Source organism: Odocoileus virginianus, chromosome 10 (assembly GCF_023699985.2).
Source record: "Odocoileus virginianus isolate 20LAN1187 ecotype Illinois chromosome 10, Ovbor_1.2, whole genome shotgun sequence".
In the NCBI taxonomy this organism is placed as follows: Eukaryota; Metazoa; Chordata; class Mammalia; order Artiodactyla; family Cervidae; genus Odocoileus; species Odocoileus virginianus.
This window is the reverse complement of record NC_069683.1, coordinates 12,613,209-12,638,836: the sequence shown is the minus strand read 5'-3', so window position 1 is coordinate 12,638,836 and position 25,628 is coordinate 12,613,209. Positions and strand designations below refer to the sequence as shown.

The 25,628-nt window shown below is 50.9% G+C and overlaps 1 protein-coding gene across 2 annotated transcripts in view; it reads left to right on the top strand.

Moving 5' to 3' along the window:
• The window catches only part of CSTPP1 (centriolar satellite-associated tubulin polyglutamylase complex regulator 1), a 205,163-nt gene that overhangs the window by 174,507 nt on the left and 5,028 nt on the right, over positions 1-25,628 (top strand). For both annotated transcript variants that reach the window (XM_070473076.1, XM_070473075.1), the window contains exons 4-6: positions 4,930-5,014; positions 22,968-23,053; positions 24,772-24,967. In XM_070473076.1, the coding sequence (XP_070329177.1) occupies positions 4,930-5,014; positions 22,968-23,053; positions 24,772-24,967 (367 nt within the window). The remainder of the gene's footprint in view (positions 1-4,929; positions 5,015-22,967; positions 23,054-24,771; positions 24,968-25,628) is intronic.

The following is a 25,628-nucleotide window of genomic DNA, read 5'->3' as shown; positions in this document are numbered from 1 at the left end:
AGAGTCCATGCCGTGCACCACAATGCAGTACCGAGCCGCCTCCTGAGATGATAGGATGGAGCGGGGTCAAGACCTCTGGTCCTCAAGCTGGGCACAGTCAATGGGACTCTTACTACAAGGTTTAGAATAAGAAAGATTAACAGCTCTGGCCACCCACAAAATGAGGAGCACCAGTTTGCGGGGGATGTTATGATTTTAATCTTATACCAAAGTCGTCTCATGTCTTTGCCTTTGAACTTTGAGGACCTGCTGGGTGAAGCTTTCCTAATTGTGGGGGGATTCCTCTAGAGAAGGCGTCTGTCGGTGCACACCGCTTACCTTCCTGCACCTGTCGGGGTGGAGCGCCCCGGCCAGTGGGCGGGATGCGCGGTGTAGCTTCTCGCACAGGTGTACTCATCCCCGCCTCCCCGTGGACCCGGCCCAGCACAGGCCGCGATGCTGGAGCTGCAGTCTTTCCTGTTGACAGTAATTAGAACCTTCCAGACTCAATTTCTTACATGCAAAAAAAATCCCAAATCACTTGAATTATCTCCTTGATTGAGTTCACCTGGAGCTATTTAGTCCCTACAGTTTGTTTGGAGTGGAGAACAAGCTTTTAACCCTTCACCCATTACCGTTGATAAGATCAAGGTGCAGAAAATGTTAGTTGGGTAAACTTTGGATCCTGACTGCCAGAGCTTGGAGTCCAGTTCCACCAGTTAAGCATGATCTGAGTTTTTGTGTCTGTGAAATGGGGATAACCACAGTGAAGATTAGATGAGACAGCACAAGTAAAAAACCCTTGGAAGAACTGTGTCTGGTCCAGAGTAAATGCCCAGTAAGTGTTCACCCTAAGTATTATTATCATCATTAAGCCCATCCAGCCCTTAGGCCCAAAAGGCCACCCACTCCAGTATTCTGGCCTGGAGAATTCCACGAACTGTATAGTCAGTCCATGGGGTCGCAAAGAGTCAGACACGACTGAGCAACTCACTTCACTTCCCCTCCCAGCTTAGGAAGCCAGGGCTCTGGGAAGCCAAACATGCTCCTCCTGTCTCCCACGCTCTGGACCCTTCTCTCCCCACTTTCTAGATAATTTCATCTCTCTAAGGCTTCATGTCCTTATCTGTGCAGTGACGCTGGGACTACTGGAGTCTATCTCATGAGGTTGTCGTGAGGTTAAGCAAGCTACTTCAGAGCCTGAGCACAGAGCTCAGTGACTGTCTGACTCACTGTTGTTATTCCTGAAGTACAAAGGGGCTGCCTGCAAGGCTGATCTTCGAGATCTTGGAGAGCTCTTTAGAGCCAAAGGACCCAAAGGCAGGAGCATTTAGGATTAACTAACGGCTGAGCTGGAGCCTCTGAGCTGGGGAGGCCGCCAGCTTGTTGGGAATGGTGTGCGTGCTAAGTCCCTTCAGTCGTGTCCGGCTCTGTGCGACCCCGCGGACTGTAGCCCACCAGGCTCCTCTGTCCATGGGATTCTCCGGGCCAGAATACTGGGGTGGGCTGCCATGCCCTCCTCCATATATTGTTGTTCTTGTTGTTTAGCTGCTAAGTCATGTCCAACTCTTTTGCAACACCATGAACTGTAACCCATAAGGTGCTTCTGTCCATGGGGTTTCCCAGGCAAGAATACTGCTGTGAGTTGCCATTTCCTTCTCCAGGGCATCTTCCTGGGAATGGAGGAGGCATAAAATGCAGACTGCAGAAGAATATTCAAAAACAGGTTTGACTCAAACAACCTGACAGAATTTTCAAGGCAGAACACTCCTAGGGGTTTAAGCTTTAAACTCAGCAAGAAACTTCTTCCTCCTCTCATCTCCTGCCTTTGCCCCCAGGATTTAAAAACAAAACCAAGCGATTTCCCTGGTGATCCAGTGGCTAAGACTCCATGCTCCTGTTGCAGGGGGCCTGGGTTCAATCCCTGGTCAGGGAACTAGATTCCACATGGCCCAACTAAAGATCCGCCATGCCATGACTGAAGATCCCGAGTGCCACAACTAAGACCCAACACAGCCAGAAATTAAATAAGTAAATGAATGAACACTAAAAACAAAACCAAATAGCTCCTATTGTTTGGCATTACTGTGTTCTAGACATTCTGCCGAGTACTTTCTAGACATCATCTCTTTTAATCTTGACTTGAGCCCTGAAAGGTAGGTGTCATCATTTCCGTTTCACAGGTGAGAAACTGAGATTTATAGAGACTGAGCAGTTTGCCCAAGGTTGCCCACCTGGGGAACCGAAGAGCCAAGGTTTGAACCCGAGCCAGAGGGTCAGGAGGAGAACAGCTCTCCTTTGCTCATCAATGCTCTGATTCGGGGACGAGACCGAACTGCTCACCCTTCTCCCAGATACGCACTGTGCAACCCAGGAGCGTTTCCAAGTGACAGATGCCTCTCCCTTGAAAGCATCTGGCCTTGATATTATCCTGAGTCTGCTTTAATACCCTGAGTCTGCTGTCTTAAAGAAGTAGAACTTCTGTCTTCCACAATTAAGGTAGCCACAGTTGTGTGTTTGCCTGCACTTTCACTCATCTCTTTATCTGACTATCTTCCTCACTTTACGTGTGGGAATGTCAAGTTCCAGAAGTGGTGAACAGGATGTATTCTGTTTTTCTGATGTATTTAGTATTCCCCAGACCTGTCAATGCTTTGGAGAAGAACAAAATTATTTTTGTAAATTATTCTTCTATCCTTAGGAAGCAAGTATTTGAAACACATGAGTTAGAATATCATCAAGAACCTACAAATGCTGAGGGCATGAAAACCAGGAGGCTAGAGGCTAAGATGGCATTCCAGCGTTGTCTTTCTTGATTAAGCAGGGTTGGGGGCAGGGGACAGGTGTCACAACTCTCTCTCAGCTTCTCATTTTCCTTCACACTGTTTATCTTCCCAAGAGTATCTTGCAGATAATGTGGGGGATAAATATGAATAACTGGGAAATACTTTGCCCCCCCCACCCCCAAGAATAGTATCAGATCCATCCACCAAATCTTAGCATCAGTTCAATTCAGTTCAGTCGCTTGGTCGTGTCCAACTCCTGTGACCCCATGGACTGTAGCCCACCAGGCTCCTCTCTCCATGGGATTCTCCAGGCAAGGATACTGGAGTGGGTTGCCATTTCCTCTCTAAATCTTAGCCTAGAAGAGCTTTAATGATTCAAAGACAGAACTCGCTCCTCTCTGCACAGGGAGCTTTGGAGCGAGAAGAAAGCAGGAACACATTCGATTCAGTGGCTTTTCTCCATTTCGTTTTTCCTGTCCCTCACCCCAAGCCTGCGAGCCCACAAGTAGCTGTTACTCTTTCCCCTGAAGAACAAAACCTCCGACCAGGCTGGTGCCCGAGGTCAGGCGAGCAAGGAGAGGAAAGTGCACGCCCCGTTGTGGCCGAGACGGAGGCCACAGAAGCCGTCTTGGTCCTCTGACCCACGCTGACGCGGAGTCTGTCCCCTTGCTGTCCCTGACTTTGGCGGTGTGGTTAGTCTGACTCTGTGCCCTCACCTTGAATTGAGCCTTGATGAAAAAGGAGAAGGAAACCCAGGCCTGTCCCTGGGGATTTGGGGTTTTTATCTTGGAAAAGCATCAACCAAACTTGCAGGGACAGGAGATCTGGATTCCTGTGGCTTGAGCTAACTTAGGTCCAAAGAAACCAAGCGCCTGTGATCACCATCTTCATTCCCTCAGTGTGGCCTTGCCCTCTGGGCTCCCTTCTCTCACCAGGCTCCCAGTTAGGAGGGCTTCTGGGCTGCTCCATCCTGCTTTACCGTCAGCACGTCCTTCCGTATTTGAAATGCTTTGGTATATGGAATACTTGTGGATTGAAGCTGCCTGACTGGTCTAAAATCCCTCAGGCTTAGGACACGCAGTAACAAAACAACTTTTTTTTCTTTTTTAATTTTAATTGGAAGATAATTACCTTACCACGTTGTGATGGTTTCTGCCATACGTCAACATGTCGGCCACCGGTGTACACGTGTCCCTCTGTCTGAGCCCTCCCGCCGCCCTCCCCACCCGGTCCCTGCAGGCTGTCCCAGAGCGCCGGCTGTGGATACCCTGCCTCGTACGTCAAAGGCACACTGCTTACCTGTTTTGCATATGGTAATATACATGTTTCAACGCTCTTCTCTCAAATCATACCAAAACAACTTTTAAGCGTCAGTGTATTTCCTCTCCCCTGACTTTCTACAAAGCCCTCTGGGTTTTCTGCTGAGCCACGGAGCCTCATCCTGGCTCATCTCTCCCAAAGCACTGCTTCTGTATATCAGGAGTCATTTGGTCGCCTTGATTGTAGATCTTGGGTCTTGGCTTCCTACGGTAGGATGACCAGATTTGTGTGTGGGCATCCAAAAGAAGCCAGCCTGCGCAGAACTGGATGACAGAGCAAGAAGGGCTGTGGGTCGCCCTGCTGTATTCTTCTCCCCCATATGTTGCAAGACTGCCTCTGCCTCAGCAATGCTTCCAGATATTCTGTGCATGGTCTTTGGGCATGTTGTGGTGAAGGCAACCATGCCAGAGAATTTCAGCAAATTTAGCCAGCTTTGAAATGACTCATTTTTGCAGATTTTCAGACACCAGGAAAATCAAACTGAGAAGGCTAATAAAGTTGCCCCTCTAATTCTCCCTTCTTACCCAACCATCTCTCAAACCAGTGAAGCTCCTTTGGCCAAAATGTTGTAGCTGGGTGCCTCCCATCCTGGAAAAACTTTGTAGAAATATTGACGTAAAATCTCACCCTTGGGTTAACGCAGCCTTAATAGTGACTCATCTTGATCCATGTTGATGTGCGGCAGACACCAGGATAATACTGTAAAGCAATTATCCTCCAATAAAAATTTGTTTAAAAAAGAGCAGTTCTACCTAGGGTAGGCCTGAAACCCCTGAAATGACCGAAAAGACCGCAGTGACTTCCCACTCTGAGGTCTGACGCCTTCCTCTCCATTTCGCTACAGATTTGCTGACCATGAGGGAATATCACTGCTTGCTGCAATTACTGTGCCCGGATTTCCCCCTGGAGCTCACTCAGAAGGCCGCCAGGTATGTCTCCCGGGCTCCTGAAGTCAACTCAGCCCCGTGTCTGGCTCGGGCTTCTGAGAGATAATGGCAAGGTATGCAGACAAACACACCGTCAGGAGAGAGTAAAACTGATAGGGACGGAACTGGCGTTTGGAGAGGGGTCTATTTGGGATTTGCCCCAAAACATAATATTCACTTTCTGCATCTCCAGGAGGAAGCCAAATGATCTTTGGTGGTTTCTGTGGGGAGCCGTAGGGTCTGCAGATAGAGTTGGGGGAGTGGTGAGATGAAGAGGCAAACACGCTCACACCGGCTCACACACTCACACGGGCGCACACACACACACATATACACACACACATCCCTAGAGGACATTCTGAGAAAATACAGCGCAAGCTTTGGCAGCAAGTTGTGATGAAGGGGGTTGAGGTTCAAGGCTGGAAAGCATGAAGGTGATAAACCCCGACTGACGGAGAGATAAATTGTATTATTTATGCTAAAAGGTGGTTTTCAATATTAGTCCAGAACCAGGAAGACTTGGCAGAAATAGTTAGAACCCCCTAATTTCTGTGTTTGGTTTCACTGTTGTTCACATTTTTTAACCAAATGAGGTAGCTGGGCTATGCCTCAGTTAACTTTTACTTATTTAGCTGAAAATTTGAGCTAAGGCAGCAAATGGAATTGTAGCAAAAATCTCACTTTTTGAAAAAGGCCCAAACAAAGGATTTTTAGAATAATATTCTGTCTTATACATGACAGATGGACTTCCCTGGTAGCGCAGCTGGTAAAGAATCCGCCTGCAATGCAGGAAACCCCGGTTTAATTCCTGGGTCAGGAAGATGCCCTGGAGAAGGGACAGGCTGCCCACTCTGGTATTCTTGGGTACCCCGGTTTAATTCCTGGGTCAGGAAGATGCCCCGGAGAAGGGACAGACTGCCCACTCCAGTATTCTTGGGCTTCCCTGGTGGCTCAGAGGGTAAAGAACCTCCCTGTAATGCGGGAGACCTGGGTTTGATCCCTAGGATGGGAAGATGCCCTGGAGGAGAGCATGGCAACCCACTGCCGTAATTCTTGCCTGAAGAATCCCCATGGACAGAGGAGCCTGGAGGGCTACAGTCCAGGGGGTCACAAAGAGTCGGACACGGCTGAGCGACTAAGCGCAGCACACAGCATACGTGATAGATACATCTGTCCAAACCCACAGAACTCAGGACACCAAGAGGGAAGCGTGAATCTGAACTGTGGACTTTGGGTGATGATGCATCAGTGTAGGTTCAACAACTGTAGCAAATGTGTAATGGGGGAGTCTGTGCATGTGTGGGGGCAGAAGGCATTTCAGAAATCCCCTCAGTTTCACTGTGAACCTAAAACTGCTCTAGGAAAGTCTAAATAATAATTTTTTATAAATGCCCAGCTTCCCTAAATCAATTGATCAAGTATATATACAGAGTAGAGTTGACTAGTGAGCAAAGAGGAGGTGAGACACCGACCCCTCTGCGCAGCTGAAAATCCAAGCACACCTCTCAGTCCGCTCTGCACGCACACAGAACCTCTGCACCCGTGGTTCCGTGTGCGCCTGTGGATTCACTACTGAAAAAGTCCACATATAAGTGAGCGCGCAGCGGAAACCCAGGTTCAAGGGTCAGCCATATACTCACATCACCACAATCCATTTTAGAGCATTTTAATTACCCCCAATAGAAATCCTGCTGCTCTCAGCCATTGCTCCCTAATCCCCCGCCCATCCTCCCTCGCCCTTGACAACTACACTCTGTCTCTATAAATTTGCCTGCTCAAGACACTTAAATGGAATGACACCATATATGGTCCTTTTGACCGGTTTCTTTCACTTAGCCTTATGTTTTCAAGGTTCATCCACGACATAGCAGGTCTCAGTATTTCCTCTTATCAAATATTTTTTAAAGGTTTCTTATGCGGACCTTTTTTTTTAAGTTTTTACTGAATTTGTTACAATATTGCTTCTGTGTTATGTTTTGGCTTTTTGACCCCAAGGCATGTGGGATCTTATCTCCCTGAGCAGGGATCAAACAGCACTGGAAGGTGAAGTCTTAACCACTGGACCGCCAGACAAGTCGCTCATGAACTATTTATTGAGTGCCAGTTTTGTGCCAGGATCTAATCCGCACACTGGGGGGTGCAGTGACGAATAAGATATAGTTCCTGCGCCCCCCCCCCACCTTGACCCCCGTAAGGAGCTTGACACCTGATTTAGAAGAGGATCCCTTGGGTACTGATCACAGCCTGCCATCACTTTGTGACACATCACCTTGGTCTCTGTCACTCCACAGCAGCTGCTGTCCCCCTTTCCCGCACCTGAAAGGTCGCGGGTGGGCCCGAGGACAAACCTTCTGTATGGTCTTCGGCCCCACGCACCTCCCAGATGCTTCCAAACAACCTGATGTAGTAAGCACCGCAAGGTTAGACTAGAAGGAACAGAACCCTCTAAAGTCCACAGATTCTTACAAGTGTTGATATCCAGGGGCTTCTGGAGTGACCTTCTCTTAGCTGTGATCAGAAGCTTACCGCCCCTCCCCATCACCACCGCCACCACCAGGAGACCCTCTTGTTCTTTAGAACTTCAGACCTTTCCATTTGAGCAGAGGGGAAGCATGGTGGCCGGTCCATGCTAATAGCCAGGAACGTGAAGGGATGGTGGGGACGCCAGAATGAACCGCAGAAGGGCCCAGGGCAAGCATCAGGAGACAGGCTACAAAATTAGAGATGACTTCAGGACTCAAGCTTCGTGTCGACCCCGCCTCCCCAGCTCCGTTCTCTCCCCACCCGACTCCAGCTGCTGCGTGCATGTGTGTGTGTGTGGAAAAATCATATACATCCCAGAATGTGCCTCTCTGACTGTCTGAGCTCTTCCCATCTCGTCCTGAAGGTCAGGATCCCAGCTTCCTCACACGCGAGCCCCGGCTTCTGACCAAAACTGTCAGTGGTGGGGTGGCCGTGGCTGGAGCACGCGCTGGCCTCTCCCGTCTCACTGCTGGGCTCACGGTCTTCGTGGCCCCGAGGTGGGGACAGGCCGCGGGAGCAGGCGGCAGCCCCTGATGATGTGTGCGTAAAGGAATGTGACCCAGAAGCAGCTGTGCCCCAGAGCCTGCCGAGCGCGGAGCAGCCCCACGTGCGCCGCTGACGGGCGGCACCTCGGCCAGGCCTGGGGCGGAAGTGTGAGCCGGAAACACAGCTGGGGGAGGAGCCAGCAGACCCCCTGCCTGCGCCGGCCGGAGCCCCGCGCCCGCCCCCACTCCTGCAGGGTGCAGGTCGCTAAGTTACTGCATCCCTGAACGGTCAGCACCGCGTCTTCGTCTCCATCCTCCATGGACTGGGCGGCTTTCCTGATGGTTAAAAGCATTCAACTAGAGCCAAACTTCTTCTTCTTCTTTTTTTTTTTAATAAGTGAGAGGCCACTTTTGATGGTATTTTAATACTACCTCTCCCCACCTTCAGGGAAGGTCCTTTTTATGTCTGTATGTCTGTATGTGTGTATTCGGCTGCGCTGGGTCTTCATTGCTGCGTGAGGGCTTTCTCTAGTTGCATTGAGCAGAGGCCACTCTCTAGGTGCCGAACGCCAGTTCTCTTCGCGGAGCGTCTTTCGTTGCAGAGCACGAGCTCTGGGGCTTCAATAGCTGTGACTCACAGGGTCAATAGTAGAGGCGCATGGGCTTAGGTGCCCTGAGGGCTGCAGAATCTCCCCGGACCAGACATCGAACCTGTGTTCCCTGCATGGGCAGGTGAATTCTTTTTTTTTTTTTTTTTTTTTTTTCGCTTCTTTCATCCTTTCCGTTTTAAGTTACAAGAACAACCAACACACGTGCAGTAAAGAAATCCAAGAAATTTCAGAAAAGCCAGAAGAATATAGAAATCACAAACACTTAGAATCAGGAGTCTTCCGACTAGTCAGCTTGTATCCATCCAGCACGGGTTCCTGGCATCCCAGTGCCTGGCTGTTGTGTTCAGGCAGTCTGAGCTTTGCTCTGAACACAATGGCAGGCAGATTCTTAACCACTGGACCACCAGGGAGATTCAAGCCAGAGCTCTTGAGTTCAAATCCTGGTTCCAGCTTATATCCTGGGGAAAATTATTTAATTTATTTGAGCCACAGTTTCCTCATCTGTAAAGTGGGAATAGTCATAGTTGCAGTAATTGAAGCCGCATATCACGGATTAAAACAATGCCTGGCATAGAGCAAACAATGTTAGAAGCAGTGGTGTTAACCCTGACCTCTAAGAACACAGGCATCACAGGATTAGAAAGACCTGAGTGTCCACACCACCTGTGTCTGTTGACTGCATGACCTTGAGGATCTCTCTTCTCCAAGCCCTGTTTGCCATGTCTGTAGAATGGGGCTAATAATTAAATCATAGGATGGCTATAAGATTTCAACAAATATATATATGTAAATTGCTTAGCACATTATGGACATTCAGTAAATAATATTGTCTTGCTGTTAAAATAATGTTGTTATTATTATTACCAGTTGTTTTTTTTTTAAGCCAGTGAGAAGTCAGACAGAGAGAACAGACTTGCAGTTGCCAGTGGGAAGGGAAAGACTGAGAGTCTGGGGTTAGCAGATGCAAACTATTACATATAAAATGGATAAACAACGAGGTCCTACTGTATAGCACAGAGAACCATATCCAATCTCCCGGGATAAACCGTAATGGAAAAGAATATTAAAAGGAGGATATATGTGTATGAATACATATACATGTATATGAATATATATGTATAACTGAATCACCCTACTGCACAGCAGAAAGTAGCACAACGTTGGAAATGAACTGTACTTCGAGGTAAAAAATAAGTGAGAAGTTCCTGGGTTCCCTGAGGCACTGCTTTCTGGCCTTCTTCCCCTTCACAACACTCAGAAAATAATATGTAACAAAAAGCAGGGTAAAGACAAGACTGACTGTGGTTAGCCTGCAGGCTCTGGCCTCCTCCCCGCTGGGCCAGGGGGACCCTCACACCTGCAACCCATCCAAGGCTCATGTGACACGGGTGGGAAGCCTCGCCCCAAGGGTGGAGATTTAAAGTGGTTGTCCAACTTGAGAGTGCTTTAGACGGACCCGCAGAGCTTATTAAACTACAGATGGCCCAGGCCCCGTCCTCAGAGTTCAGTGGGTCTGAGACGGGGCTCAAGAATTCATGTTTCCTATAGGTTCTCAGGTGATGCTCACAGTCTGAGACCACTCTCTGAGAATCACTTTAGAGCTTTGCATGCCCATCCCATTCTGCCATTTTAGAATTGACTGAATTCAAAGCAATTGCATTTCCTTCTCACTCTTGTCATCTGAAACCCTATTTAACTCACTTCTCCCTCTCTGAAAGCCAAATTTCCTAGTCAGTAATATATGTTTAATAGGAAGAGTTCTTTTGTCATGCTTATGTGCTGAGTACATACAGCACTTTGAAAGCATATAGACTCCTAAAAAATCTAGAATGTCTTTATGCCTCTCGCCTACAATATCATCCTGCAGAGATCTCCCCAGCTCTGACCTGCCATCTGACAGTGTCACTGTGGCCCCAAAGGTCTTTGACCCAAACAGAATATCCTTTCCCTCCCCATCCTTTAATTTACCAAATATTTATTGAGTGCCTGTTATGTGCCCGTCATTGTGCTTGTGGGGGAGCTATGACAGTGAGCAAAACAGATGTGGTTCTAGCCCTCGAAGAACTTGCAAACTGATAGAGAGGCAGACATTAAATAAATGAAAAGCTAAGTGCTACAGGGCCGTATAAGCAGGTTACCCAGCCTAACCTGGTAAATTAGGAGAAGCTTGTCCATACGGCAGAGATGTTGAATCGGGGACCTGAAGGATCTGTAAGAGATGAACTTGCTCTGTCTTCTCTGTGTGTGCTTCATCGCTCAGCCGTGTCCAACTCTTTGCGGACCCCCTGGACTGTAGCTCGCCAGGCGCCACGCCTCTGTCGATGGGATTCTCCAGGCAAGAATACTGGAGTGCCGTGCCCTCCTCCAGGGGATCTTCCCAACCCAGACCTGGAATCGAACCCAGGTCTCCCATATTGCAGGCAGCTTCTTTACCGCCTGAGCCGCCAGGGAAGCCGGATGGTCTTGCCATAAGTCTTAGCCCTATCAAGTACTAAGACTTATTGTAAGGCCTTCATGACAATGAAAGTCACTCAGTCGTGTCTGACCTCTGTGACCCCATGGACTATATAATCCATGGAATTCTCCAGGCCAGAATACTGGAGTGGGTACCTGTTCCCTTCTCCAGCAGATCTTCCCAACCCAGGGATCCAACCCAGGTCTCCCGCATTTCAGGTGAATTGTTTACCGTCTGAACCACCAGGGAAGCCCAAGGCCATCATAATGCCCACTAAAAATTGGGACTTGCCATCTGTCTCTATGAGAATTAAGCCACTGCAGCAGCTGACCTTCAACACACCCTGAATGGGGTTCATTAGGAATGAGGCACTCTGTGTTCTGGGAAAAACTAGCAGAACAGGCCTTCAGATAGATATTTTCAAGAAAGGATTTTATGAGTCCAATCCTTGCCTCTCCTCATACCTCGAAAAGCATGAAAATCATTAGTGGAGACACCTGCTCCTTGTGGCTAGCAGTAAACTTCACAAGACTAGCAGCAACTTTCTGCAAAAATGCATGCTCAATTGCATGTTCCCGCTTCACCGGAGTCAGTATATATTGAGCTTCCCCCTACCTCTTCAGAGCAGTTTCTCAGCTGTCTGAGGCGCTGTCTCCCAGGTTGTAGTCCTCATTTTGCCCCAAATAAAACTTAACTCACAACTTTTACATCGTGCATTTTCTTCAGTTGACATTTATCCTCTAGGATAAAATAAAATTAGATCACTACTTCAAACCATATGCAAAAGTCAGTTTCATGTAGATTACAGAAAACCCACGCGTGCATGTGTGATCAGTCTTGTTCGACTCTTCTGCTGCCCTGTGAACTGTAGTCCACCAGGCTCCTCTGTCCATGGAATCTGCCAGGCAAGAACACTGGAGTAATTTGCCACTTCCTCCTCCAGGGGATCTCCCCGACCCAGAGACTGAACCTAAGTCTCCTGCATTGGCAGGTGGATTATTTATCAACTGTGCCACCTAGGAAGGCTGGACTATAGACCTAAGTGTAAAATGCAAAGCTATAATACTCTTAAAAGAGATTAGAAGAAAATATTTTATTTCCACCAGTAGTTAAAAAATTCTTAAACGAGATAGAAATTCTTTAAGCCCAACCCCAATGGGCGAGGTTGATAAAGTGACCATAAAACTGCATTCCCTTATTCAGTCACTCAGCCAGTGTTGAAGGAGAATGCCATCACCTGCTGCTGATGGAAGCAGTGAACGAAACAAAGCCCCTGTCCTCGTGGAGCAGACATTCTGGAGAAAGAAGTGTCTGCTGGGAAGCTCGCGGCCCCGACGGCAGACGGAACCCGGGCCACACCAGTGCAAGTGCTGAGCCCTCACCCGCCGGAGAGTGAGGATGAAAAATGTCTAGTCAACCAAAGATGCCACAAACAAAGCGGAAAGACAAGCCAGGGACTTGAGGAAGATATTTATTACCTATGTAACTAACAACAAACCAGTCTACAGAATATTTTTAGTCTCTAGAATTGTCTGTAAAGAACTCCTACAAGTGCATAAGAAAAAGATGAATGACCTCAGTAGAAAAACGGTCCAAAGATATGAAGAGCTAATACACAGAAGAGAAAACCCTAACAACTACCGAACATTCGGGCATATTTTCATGGCCAAACTCGCTAGTTAACAGGGAAATGCCAATTATGTTGAGATACCCCCTCAGAGTCGTCAAATTGGCAAAAATTTTAAAGTGAGATAATGCAAGTGTTGGTGAGGACGTGGAACTTGCACACTCTGCTAGTGGGAGTGGCAGAATCACTTGGAAGCAATTTGGGCAAATCTTAAAAAGTTCAAGAAGTGAGAGGGCATATGTGTATACAGACAGCTGATTCACTTTGCTGTGCAGTAGAAACGAACACAACTTTCTGAAGCAACTATATTCCAATAAAATTAATTTAAAAAAAAGAAAATGGGAAGAAATTCCAGAAAGTTCTGAAAAACAAAATAAATTTGGATTTGCCATGTGCAGGGAACTAGTTACATAATAGTAAAAAAAAAAAAGTTCACGAGGCGTGGCTGAGTCTAAGGAGACAGGCAGCATTATTTGTGAAAGCTTCCAGTGAAGTCCTCTGCCTGTCGCATGCAGTAGAAAGGATAAAGTGTCTTATTTCCATTCCATGGACTTCTGTACAGCAGCTAAAATGCATACAGAGAGATGGGACTTCCCTGGTGGTCCAATGGTTAAGAATCCACCTTCCAATGCAAGGGACGCAGGTTTGATACCATGGGGATCCTACCGTGCCAAAGAGATAAGTTTTTTCTTAAATAATAAAGTGAATACAGGGAGATATATATGCATCAGCCCTGAATATCTCAAAATGATGAGTTACAGAAGGATGCATAGAGCTTGAGAACAGGCAAAGCAAAGTTATATCACGTTTTAAGAATGTAAACATTTGTGTGAGTCAACAACAGTATGAGAGCACCAAGCTTCAGTGAATGAATGAATGAATGCTAAGCCCTCAAGCTCCAGCGGGATCTCTGAGGAGGAAGGCAGAGGGGGGTGTCCAGGTGTTCTAAACAGTACGTGTAATCGCTTACAAAGCTTTTACACATTGAAGGAAGGATGGCAAAATGTGAAGGTTGGAGAGGAAGTTAGCTAGTGGGTACACAGATGTTTTTTCTGTTACTCTGTGTAATTTTCTGAAATTTTAAATATTGTGTTTAAAATGAAAAAGGTGTGGATAAAAGAACACTCTGTGTGATTTCAATACCTTTAAACCATGAAGTTTTTCCACCTTGTTTTACGTCCCTGGATATGTTCCAGTGTCTCCTAGTTTATGATCTATGGTAACTTGAATTTATACCCTACTGTTATGTGAAAATTGTGTAACCTTTATGTTGAGTTGGTCCATGGTGCTTTTCAGGTCTACTCCATCCTTCTACTTTTCTGTATTCATTCTATTAATTTTGAGAGTTTGATATTGAAACTCCAACTAAAAACCTTAATTTATCTGCTTAAAAAGTAGTTGTAATATATAGTGAAACTATACATAACTTTGATCTGTATTTTCCAAGCGTCCTGTAAATGTGTTATCATGCTTTCGTAATTCAAAATATAAAAAAGAGAAAAACAAATAAAATGAGGATGGTGGGCAGGATTTAGGAAGGGAGCAGCGAGAGGGAAAGGCCATCTCAGGCAAGTGAGCAGCCTGGAAAGAAGCCAGTGAGGAGCTGGGTGCCCTGGGGGAGCCAGAGGGCCTGGAGTTTGAGGAGTTGGGGGGCTGGGAGAAGGAAGGAGGGCCTCACAGGCCATGCACTGGATGTGGGTTTTATCTTAAGAGCGCGGAACAGTTGCCCCCAACCCCGGCTATGAGGCTTCTGGGGAGAAACCAGGCTCGTGGAGCCGAAGTGGCCAAGCGGGGCCTTCACGGCGCCTGCAGGGAAGAAGCAGGGTCCAGGCCTCGGCGTCCAGCCCCGCTGGGGGCCACGGCTCTACAACAGTGGGAGAAGGGACAGCGCCACCCCCGGCGGAAGTCACGGCCACGTCTCAACTGGAGCAGCTGCAGCCGGGCCCGGAGCTATGACCAGACTCAGGGCGGCCTGTGTTCGCATTACAGCTCTTTTGCTTCTAGCTTGAAAACGCTGGTCAAGTTTCTGAAGCCCTATGTTCTCAGTGAAGATACCCATCAGTCTTACGTCAGAGGATTAACGGGAGAAGAAATGCAATGACGGATGCACAGCGCTGACCAAGCAAGCCCTTACTGGACGCCGTGTAGCTGTAATCGCTGCTGCCCACACCCTCTGGGTCCAGCTACTCAGGCACTGCAGGGCAGAGGGGTGCTGGGGCCCTTGGGACGTGCAACCCGGAGCCCAGGGAGAGCCACGACCTGGACGCCCCACTCTGCTCAGAGGGCCTGGACTGGAAGCAGCTCATGCAGCACAAGGGGGTCTCCAGCGCAGCCCCACGGACGGCCAGCCCTACGGAAGTGTCGTAGGAAACCGCGGCAATACCTGGAGAAGGCAGCCAGGCTGTGGTTTCACCCTTGCTCATGGCCCTGACGTTAAGGCAGCCGCCACAGAGGTGTCCCGGGATCCCAGACAGGCCTGGAGACGCCCTTCACCTTCACCCGTGAACGACATGGCTCGTGTGACCTCCCAGAGGAAGTGCAGGCACGGGAGGCTTCTCGCCAGCCCTGGCGCCCCCCAAAAAGTGGACTTGAAACAGGATAGCTCGCTTCCGCCTGAGAGCCTGTGTCCGGTCAAGCACTGGCTGCACTTCCTCTGAGCTATATTTTTATTCGCTATTTTGAGCTCTTCCATCACCTGAAACCAGCTAGGTCACACTTAGGGATGGCAGCTAACACTGATTTTGAGTGATTACTATGTATACCAGTAATATATAACAGTAGAATAGACACAGCGTATCACCATAATTGAATCTTCACCAGAATCCTGTGAATTGGGAACTAGAATTATCTCCTCTTTACAGATGAGGAAACTGAAGCTCCGAGAGAAAACATGACTTGCCGAGAAAAGGAAACTTGGGCAGGGAGTTCTAGAGCTGGGTGGGATTGGATCCCGCTGAATTGCAAAAAAAAAAAAACAAACCAATACATCTTCTGCCACTCGACCAGGGATGCTGACCTTTAAGGGGGAATAGGAAGTTGGCAAGTTGCAGATTCAGGCTGAAAACTGTTGCTTCCTTGGCACCCACCTACCACCCAGGCAGCCAGCCTGTCCCAGCTGTTGGAAGTCAGCATGGGAGGGCGAGAACAGCCAGCCCCCTCGGGACGGGCTCAGACCCTGCCAAGCGCTCTTTTCTTTCTCCACTCTAGCCGCTGCCCTGGACTCCACCCTCCACATGTTTCTGCTCAGAACCAGCCTCTGAGCAGTGCCTCTCCTTCTCCCCCAGAGCCCCATCTCTCCAGCCCCGAGGCCCAGCCTGCCAGGGTCCCTCCCCGACCCAGTGGATCAGTACAGACTCTGGTTGGCAGCCGCTCCCTGCTGGCTCCGCCTCAAAGCCGAGCGGGGGCCCCTCTCCTCCAGGTGTCAGGAGCAGCTGGCACGCTGGTAGAAGGCCTCCGGCAGGAAGGGGTGTTGAGCCAGGAAACTCCTCCTCCTGACCCTCAAGGGGGTGGGGCCAAGTTCGAGCTCTGGGTGAAGCCGCTGTCGGTGGGGTGAAGGGCCTACAGCCTGGGGTCATCACAGTCACCAAAGGCAGACACAGAGCCGCAGCCTCTTGCCTGCCTCTCCCCACAGTTCCGAGATCCCGGTGCCAGATGCCCAGGGCTCTCATGCGTCAGAGCGCTCGTCTGGAGATGGACGGTGCGGCATTCGATGTTTCTAAAAGCTCCTTTTCGTGAGGTTTTTCAACAGCAAACTCTTCCCCAGTGAGAACCAGCGTTACCAGAAGCTGTTAGTTCTCTCCGCCCTGGGGATGCCATTCTGTCAGAGCTCGAGGAAGCCCGCTCAGACTCTGGGGAAGTATTCCGCTTGAATATCTCCAGCAACAGGCAGCTCACTCGCTCACAAAGCAGCCACAATCACAGAGCCGGGCGTCTTCCAGTCTTCTGGGAGCCAGTCTCCCAGAACCCTGTGACGTCTCCCTCAGAGGCAGCCCTTCAAGAGTCACGGCCCAGTGTCACTTCCCCCTTCATCCTCTCTTCCCACTAAAAGATCTAAAGGCAGTCGTTGGCCCGACATCCTGGTTTGCAGACTCCACCTCGCCGACCCCCTGTTCCGTGACTCTGTCATCCCTCTTAAATAAACCACCCAGAGCTGAACGTAGTGCCCAGATGTCACCTTGCCAGGAGAAAAGAAAAGGGTACTGCACCTCTTACTTATGTGTTCACACATTCCCTCTCATTCAACTAATACTGGCTGAGGGCCTACTGTGTGCCCCCCCCCCCACTGGCCCCTGAGTCAGGCAACAAGCAGAGAGACAGCTGCATAGACTGCACAGTCCTGGGGTCGGGACAGACCCGAACAGCGTGACAAGGTCCCAGGGCAGGGAGGCCTACCATCACCATGCCCACGGGGTGCTCTGAGGCTGCACCCCGAAGAGCGAGGAGGCGTCAGGTCGGTGAGGAGAGGGGTGTGGAGGACAGGAGGCAGGGAAGGCTGACGGGTCTGTGCTGCTGGAGCATCGTGGGGGACTGGGGCCTCCTGTGAGTCCAGAAAGGTGAGCGGAGGCCCAGGGCAGGGCATACAGGCTCATAAGCCAGGATAAGGACGGCAGACGTTGCTCTAAGGACAAGGGGAAGCCCATAAAGGGTTTAAAACAGAGTTGTAAAACAGTCAAATTTGCATTTTTAAAAAGGTCTTTCTGGGAGGGAGGAGAGGGTGAGGTGAATGGAGAGAGTAGCATGGAAGCATATCTACTACCATGTGTAAAACAGATGAAAAGTGAAAGTGAAAGGCGCTCAGATGAGTCCAACTCATTGCGACCCCGGGGACTATACAGTCCATGGGATTCTCCAGGCCAGGGGATCTTCCCAACCCAGGGACTGAACCCAGGTCTCCTGCATTACAGGTGATTCTTTACCAGCTGAGCTGCAAGGGAGGCCTGACAGCCAACGGGAATTTGCTGTATGAAAACTCAAACCAGGGCTCTGACAACCGAGAGGGTGGCATGGGGAAGGACGTAGGAGGAAAATGCAAGGAGGGGACACAGGCAAACCTAACTGTGGTGATGGAGAAGACTTGAGAGTCCCTTGGACTGCAAGGAGATCCAACCAGTCCATCCTAAAGGAGATCAGTTTTGGGTGTTCATTGGAAGGACTGATGCTGAAGCTGAAGCTCCAATACTTTGGCGACCTGATGCCAAGAACTGACTCATTGGAAAAGATCCTGATGCTGGGAAAGATTGAGGGCAGGAGGAGAAGGGGACGACAGAGGATGAGATGGTTGGATGGCATCACCGACTCAATGGACATGAGTTTGGGTAAACTTTGGGAGTTGGTGATGGACAGGGAGGCCTGGTGTGCTGCAGTCCATGGGGTTGCAAAGAGTCAGACACGACTGAGCAACTGAACTGAACTGATGGCTGATTCATGTTGATGTTTGGCAGAAACCAACACAATATTGTAAAGCCATTATCCTTCATTTAAAAATAAATTAATTTTTTTCTTAAAAAAAAAAAAAGCCTTTTTGACCACAGTATGGATATCCAATTAAAAGGAGGCAAAAATGTTACCAGAAACCATCCAGTAGAAGGTCGTCCAGTTGTCCTGGAAGAGGAGGTGGAGGTGGGCATCGATGAGGGTTGTGGAAGTGGAAAAGAGTAGATGGATTCCAGAGAAATGTCTGGAACAGGACTGATTGGACCAGGTGATTGGCTGATACGTGGAGGGCAAGGGAGGGAGTTTCCCGGATGTCAGGAGGACGCGCAGGCTTCTGGCTAAGCAGACTCGGAGCATGGCTGTCAATGACAGCTGAGACCCAACTGGCTTCTCTGGCAGCCAGGCCCACTGCTTGCAGTCGAGAAAACCTACGCGCACGTGCTGCTAGGGCCCAGCCACCTGCCCCTCAGAGAGAAAGCCCCTGCACCGCCTGCCTCCCCCAGCTAGCCCCACCCACGCGTCAGCCCTCCGAGGAGCAGGCGTCAAAGCGGAGCGCACGCCGGGCTTGCCTGCTTCACCGTGACACCTCCGAGGGCTGTGCCCCTCTCTTCCCCAGCTGCCCATCTCAGAAGAGGGAGCTGGCACTCGCAGTCAGGCGTGGCTGCTGACAGCACGGCGGCCAGTTCTGGGGCCGCAAGGGCGGGCCCTCTGCAACCGGCAGCCCTGGCTGTGGCTGAGAAGGGGAGACGCTTAAGGCAGTTGGCCTGGCAGCCCTGGCGTGGCAGGAGCAGGCCGATCAGCAAGAATGACCACTTTTGGAATTAGATGGGGCTGATGATTGTGCAGTTTTGTGAACCTACTGCACTCTGCACTCTTAAAGGATAAGTCTTATGGTATTGGAGTTACATTGCAATACAGCTCTTCCTTGACTTGCAAGGGGGTTATGTCCTGATAAAATCTACTCTAAGTTGAAAATATCAAGTCAAGAATGCTCTGGCTACCAGACCTACCAGAGATCATGTCTTAGCCCAGCCCTACCTCAACTGCACTCAGAATACTTTCATCAGGCCACAGTTGGACATCATCTACCCCAAAGCCTGCTTTGTCATAGTGTTGAATCTCGCATGTAATTGATTGAACGTGGTACTCCAAGTGAAAACAGAATGGTTGTCCATGTCCCACCCTCGTGACTGCACAGCCAAGTAGGAGCTGCCCCTGCCCAGCGTCACAGGGGAATATGTATCTTCCATCGCTGGGCCAGGGAAAGGTCAAAATTCAAAGTATGGTTTTTACTAAATTCTTCTCGCTTTCGCACCATCGTTGGTAAAGTCATAAAACCTAAGCTGACCTGTCATTAAGATGGGAACCGTTTGTATGAAGTAAGTAAATAAATAGGTGAAGAGAGAAATGTTCGGACTTCTCTGATGGTCCAGGGGTTAAGACTCCGAGCTACCACTGCGGAGGGCATGGGTTCGATCCCCGGTTGGGGAAGTTCTGCATGCTCGAAGCATGGCCAAAAAAAGAGATTGCGAGAGAGAGAAAGAGAAATAGTAAAGGGAGGTAACTGCTATAAACAGGAGCACCAGGTCCCAGGTTGATGATAAACAAGAGGAGCCAAGTAACATCTTCAAAGGCTTTGGTTCCCCTTCGTGGTTTCCTGCTTGGGGATGTTCTCAGCCCAGCGCTCTTCCCTAGTAATTAACTTCAGGCCATTCTGGTTCTTGGCTGTGCCGGGAGTAGGGCAGGAAGGGGAGGGCACTGCCTTCTCTCTTCGGGGGGCCTTTCCCTCCCCCTGTGGGCCCAGGAAGGGAGGACGTTGGGGTGCTCCCCAGGACTCTGGAAAAATGCACTCTCCCTCTGCAGTTTGGGGTGTCTCTGTCACCCCAGCCTCTCTCCTTGCCCTCTCTCTGCCTCTCTCACCCCTCTGACCCCATCCAGATGCCAGAACCTGGGCCTTGCACCCTCTCTCATCCCTTTCGCCTGTCCGTTCTGCTCAGGTTATAAGGAAAGAGGTAAATACTTGGCATCACCGATGCAACGGACGTGAACTTGGGCAAACTCCAGGAGATGGTGAGGGACAGCGAGGCCTGGCGGGCTGCAGTCCACAGGGTCGTAAAGAGTCGGTGCGACTGGGTAACTGAACAGCTACTTGGCCTGAGTCTCAGCGTTTGGACCCGGGAGCCTCCGCCAGAAGGACTAGGGCGCCCTCCTGTGGCCATTGGCAGCATTACTTGTTCCCACTCTGGCCCTGAATTTTTTTTTCTAGAGGGAATTTTAACGTTGAATTCTGGTAGTTCAGTTGAGTTCAGTCACTCAGTCGTGTCCGACTCTTTATGGCCCCCTGGACTGCAGCACGCCAGGCCTCCCTGTCCACCACCAACTCCCGGAGTTTACTCAATCTCATGTCCATTGAGTCAGTGATGCCATCCAACCATCTCATCCTCTGTCGTCCCCTTCTCCTCCTGCCTTCAATCTTTCCCAGCGTCAGGGTCTTCTGGTAGAGGAGGTAGCTTTTTTCTTCCCCAAGAGATACATGAGAAACAATTAAGGTCCTAAGATGTAGATGAGAAGAAAAGATAAGTTGGATAGATAATAAACTAAGAAATAAAATGCAGGTGTTTATATCCTGTGAAAGAAAGTGAAGTTGCTCAGTCGTGTCCAACTCTGTGACCCCATGGACTGTAGCCTGCCAGGCTCCTCCGTTCAATATCCTGTATCTTTATTTTAAAAGAGGTGGTGAGACCTAGTAGGAAGCAAGTCCTACTTCATGACATGAAGAGCAAATTTACCAGCTGTGCGACCTCATTAAGCTGACTTCTCTGAGACTTAGTCTCTTTACCTGTAAAATGGAATAATCACAACACCTGTCTCATAGGATTGTTGTGGGATAAAATTTAATTGTTGTTGTTCAGTCACTCATTCATGTTCGACTCTTTACGACCCCATGGACTGCAGCACACCAGGCTTCCCTGTCTGTCACTATCTCCTGAAGTTTGCTCAAACTCATGTCCGTCGAGTCGGTGATGGCATCCAACTATCTCATCCTCTGTCATCCCTTCTCCTGCCTTCAATCTTTCCAGCATCAGAATCTTTTCCAATGAGCCAGCTCTTCGCATCAGGTGGCCAAAGTATTGGAGTTTCAGCTTCAGCATCAGTCCTTTCAATGAATATTCAGGGTTGATTTCCTTTAGGAATAACTGGTTTGATCTCCCTGCTGTCCAAGGGACTCTCAAAATTTAATTAACATAAGTTAAATACCTTGTAACTCAGGGCTTCCCTCGTAGCTCAGTTGTCAAAGAATGTGCCTGCTATGCAGGAGACCCAGGTTTGATTCCTGGTTTGGGAGGATCCCTTGGAGAAGGAAATGGCAACCCACTCCAGTATTCTTGCCTGGAAGATCCCATGGACAGAGGAGCCTAGCAGGCTAATAATGTCCATGGGGTCTCAGAGAGTCAGATATAACTTAGCAACTAAACCACCACAGGTCCATCCAAATACCTTGTTCGGTGCCTGCGATGAATTAAGGACTCAGTAAATACTGCCTATTTCTATTGTTATCATTATAACACCTGGAGACTAAATGTAGGAACCATTTCTCTCTTCGGGGAGACCTGAAGCCAGGCCAGCTGCCTTGCACAATCCCAGGGGCACCATCCACGTCATAGTCTCTCTAAAGCCCCTTCCCCAAAGGTGAGCAATGCCTGCAGTCTCTGGAGCTGATCCAGTCACCAGTCTGGGGACTCTGACCCAGTGAGGTGGAGGGAGAATTTGAAAAATCCATGAGACAGCAAAATAAGTTGGTTTTTTGGTGGTTGTTTGCTTGTTTGTTTAAGGAAAGATAGGGCCCAGTCAGAAACAGATTGGGGAGGGGGATAGGAATTCCCTGACCGTCTGGTGGTTAGGACTTTACACTTCTACTACAGGGGACACAGGTTCGATCCCTGGTCAGGAAACTAAGATTCGCACATGCCGCATGGCTGGAAAAAAAGAGAAAAGAAACAGGTTGGGGGCCCGGCTGCCAGTCAGTAGATAAGCTTGGCACCCTGCCTGGCACAAGGATGGAGCCCGGCAAGTGCTCGTTTCCTTCCCTTTCTGTCCTGTCTCCAAGGAGGCCCTGGGCAGAGTGTGAACGCGGCTTCGCTCCGCGCCCTCTAGTGGTTACGTGGTATTCTTCCTGCGCGAAGCCGGAGAGGTCACCCTGTGGGCGTGGTCAGCGTGGAGGAGCAGCGGCGGCGGCGCCCCTGGAGGGGGCGTGTCCCTTGACCCCCCTCAAGGGCAGACCCCAGGCTGTACCCCCGGCCCTCGGTGTCGCCTGTGTCCCAGGATGGAGGTGCCTGCGGCCCGTCTGGCCCTTGGTCGCCTATTAAATCTCGGGGCCACTTGCCAAGACCCTTTAAACCTCTTGGCTGTTCTTTTTGCCTTTTCTGATCAGCTGTATTTATTCTGAACCAAATGGTCCTCGCTGCAGGATGAAAGGATTTACTGCTGAAGGATATGAAAAGAAATCTTGGCGGCATTACAGTGGCACCCCCCCCTCCTTGCCACCCCCTCCCCGCAGCCCATGTTCCATCCACTCGCTGGTGCCACAGAGACTGAAGTGGGAGCTTGCCCCCCCCACACCCCAGTTCAGTTTGGTGGCAGAGCCCAGTTAATGGGGAAGTGCGGTGACAGGGAGCAGCTTGTCTGGGGGAGCCGTCTCCCCAGTGTATTGCTGTCCCAAGGGAGATTGGAGCCCCAGGAAGGGCTCACCCCAACACCCCTCCATCACACGCACGCGCGCGCACACGCACGCACTCTCATATTCTCTCTCTCTGACCCTCAGGATCGTGCTCATGGACGATGCCATGGACTGCTTGATGTCTTTCTCAGACTTCCTTTTTGCCTTCCAGATCCAGTTTTACTACTCAGGTGAGAGTCTTCCGGGCCCCAGTGGCTCCTGTCGGGACCTCACTCCCCGTCCGGCCCTGGGCCCTGCCGTCTGCGTGTCTGGCCCGCACGTTTCTGCGCCTCCTCCCTGCGTGGCGGGCTTCCCCGCGGGCCGCCCCGCAGGATGTCCCGTTGTCGCCGGTGGTCACACGACTCGGCCCGCAGGGCCGACTCGCTCGCTCAGCCTCCTCATGGCTCAGAAAACCACGGCGCTTCCCGCCAGCAGGGGAACACATCAGTTTAAGTGATAACCACGGTCACACCACCACCAACACACGTTCCGGGATGGTCCCCGAGGCATTTCCCGTTGAGCGAAAATGTACGGTGTGCCGGGCCCAGCGCTAGGCACCTTCATCCTCACCGCGGCGCTGAGAGGCAGGCGGTCTTTTAAGAGAGAAGCGGACGGAGGGGAGCTGCCAACGCGACGGGCTGCGGGGCGGTGGAGCCCAGGCCTGATCGGAGGGCCCGCCGCCGCACCGCGCGCGCTCAGCCCCCCGGCCGTGTCAGCGGGGCTGGAGGTCCTCCCCGGGGCCCGATGCAGACGTGTGAGCGCACAGCTCCTCATCAGTGCACGCCGACCTCTGTCACGCTGCCCCTCGCCCCCCGGGTCCCCAGCAAGCAGCGGCTTAGCCCTGCAATCCCAGGTGGAATAAAAATGGCTGACCGGATGCCAACGCACCCCGGCTCACACATGGCGAGTCGGATGGAGTGCTGAGCCCTGAAACTGCTGACTGTGTCCATAAGCAAACTTGTTTCAAACAGGCTCTTCCAGTAAACAGAGGGCTGGCTGTCCTTGGAGCCTGCCGGTGGCCTTCCTGCCAGCGGGTGGCCCCGGCCTCACTCAGGCCCACGCCTTGTCCTCTTGATGGTGGCCCCGGGCCCGGGCGGCAGGGGCTGCAGTCTAGGATCTCGCCACCTGCTCTCAGCAGCTCCGGGCGTCCACTGCCCATTTCTCTGAGGCTCCTGGGCCCTGGAGAAGGCGCAGCCGCGTGTGGAGACCCTGTTCCCCTCACCGTGTGTCTGGGCTCTCTCCTCACAGCGGACCCCAGAACAGGGCAGCCATGGGGAGGTGGGCCGTGAAGTCTGGGCTCATTGGGCTCAGCAACTAATACCTGAAAACTAGTTCAGCTGTTTAATAAATCAGCAGCTGGTAAGCTTTCTCTCCTGCGCGGGTATTTCCAACCTGCTTCCCTTAGTCAGAGAGGCAGGTGGCCTGACAAGAGGGGTTTGCCAGCAGGAATGTGTACCTGTTCACCTTTTACACTTTTCAAAAATATTTATAGCGTTTTCTACGCACCAGGCACCGTGCTGGGTGCTGGGTGTGGGAAAGGCTGGCAAGGCATGGTTCAGGCCTGTGGGCAAGGTCTGCCACTCCAGCAAGGAGACAAAGCGAACCAGTCACAGAAACACCCTCACCGGATAAGTGCCCCAGAGGAGTCCGGGGTGCCTGAAAGCATGGAATGGGGTCTCACCTGGTCTAGGAAGAACCTCCAGAGGAGGGGACGTTCGAGCCGAGACAAACGCATGTCATCCCTCACAAGCGAGGTGGTCACAGGAGGCCGAGGGCCCCTGCTCCCCAGACGCCGTGCGTTGAGGACTCACTGGGGAGCTGAGCTGACCGGCAGAGAGAAGGGGGCCCTTGGTGAGGGGACCCAGGGTGTCCTCCCTGCCTGACGCGTGCCCCTCTGCCCTGTACGCAGAGTTCCTGGAGAGCGTGGCCGCCATCTATCAGGACCTGCTGTCGGGCAAGAACCCCAACACGGTGATCGTGCCCACGTCGTCCAGTGGGCAGCACCGCCAGCGGCCTTCCGCGGGCGAGGCCAGCACGCTGGAGGGCGTGGAGGCCGCGCTGTTCTACCAGTGCCTGGAGAACCTGTGTGACCGGCACAAGTACAGGTGAGGCCCCGGCTCGGATATCCAGCAGGCTGTTCTGAGGGCCTGGGGCTCCTAGGCCCTTGATGGTCATCGTATTGAATATAAATCAGAGCCATTTGCCCCCAGTCCAGGCTGATGATTGGCAGGCTTCCCAGGTGGCTCACAGGGACGGATTGCTTCCATTAGGGCAAGACCAGATGTTATTGACCAGCTAGGGCCCCTTCTTCTTGCCAGGAGATAGATTGGTCTTGACTTTTTAGAGAGAAGGAGAAAAATATCCACTGTGCGCAAAATTCACCCTACAGAAAAAGAAGGCAGCTGTCCTGTGTAGCACGAAGTCCCCTTGGGGACAGAGCAGCCAGGTTGTGTCTCCTCTGAGAGGAGGCATCGCCCAGCACCAGTTCCCCATCCCCCACCCCTGCCAGTGAAGCACTGATCATTGAACATGCCAGCCTTTCTGTCCACAGTCAAGGCCTTGCTCCTAGAGGTCTGCCAGGCTCCCCAGGGCCTTAAGGTTCCCAAGGCAGGCAGGTCTCTTGGTTTTCGCCCTCCTGAGGGCTCCCCAGGTGGCACTAGTGGTAAAGAATCTGCCTGCCAAGGCAGGAGACGCAAGAGATGCAGTTTCGATTCCCAGGTCGGGAAGATCCCCAGGAGGAGGAAATGGCAACCCACTCCAGTATTC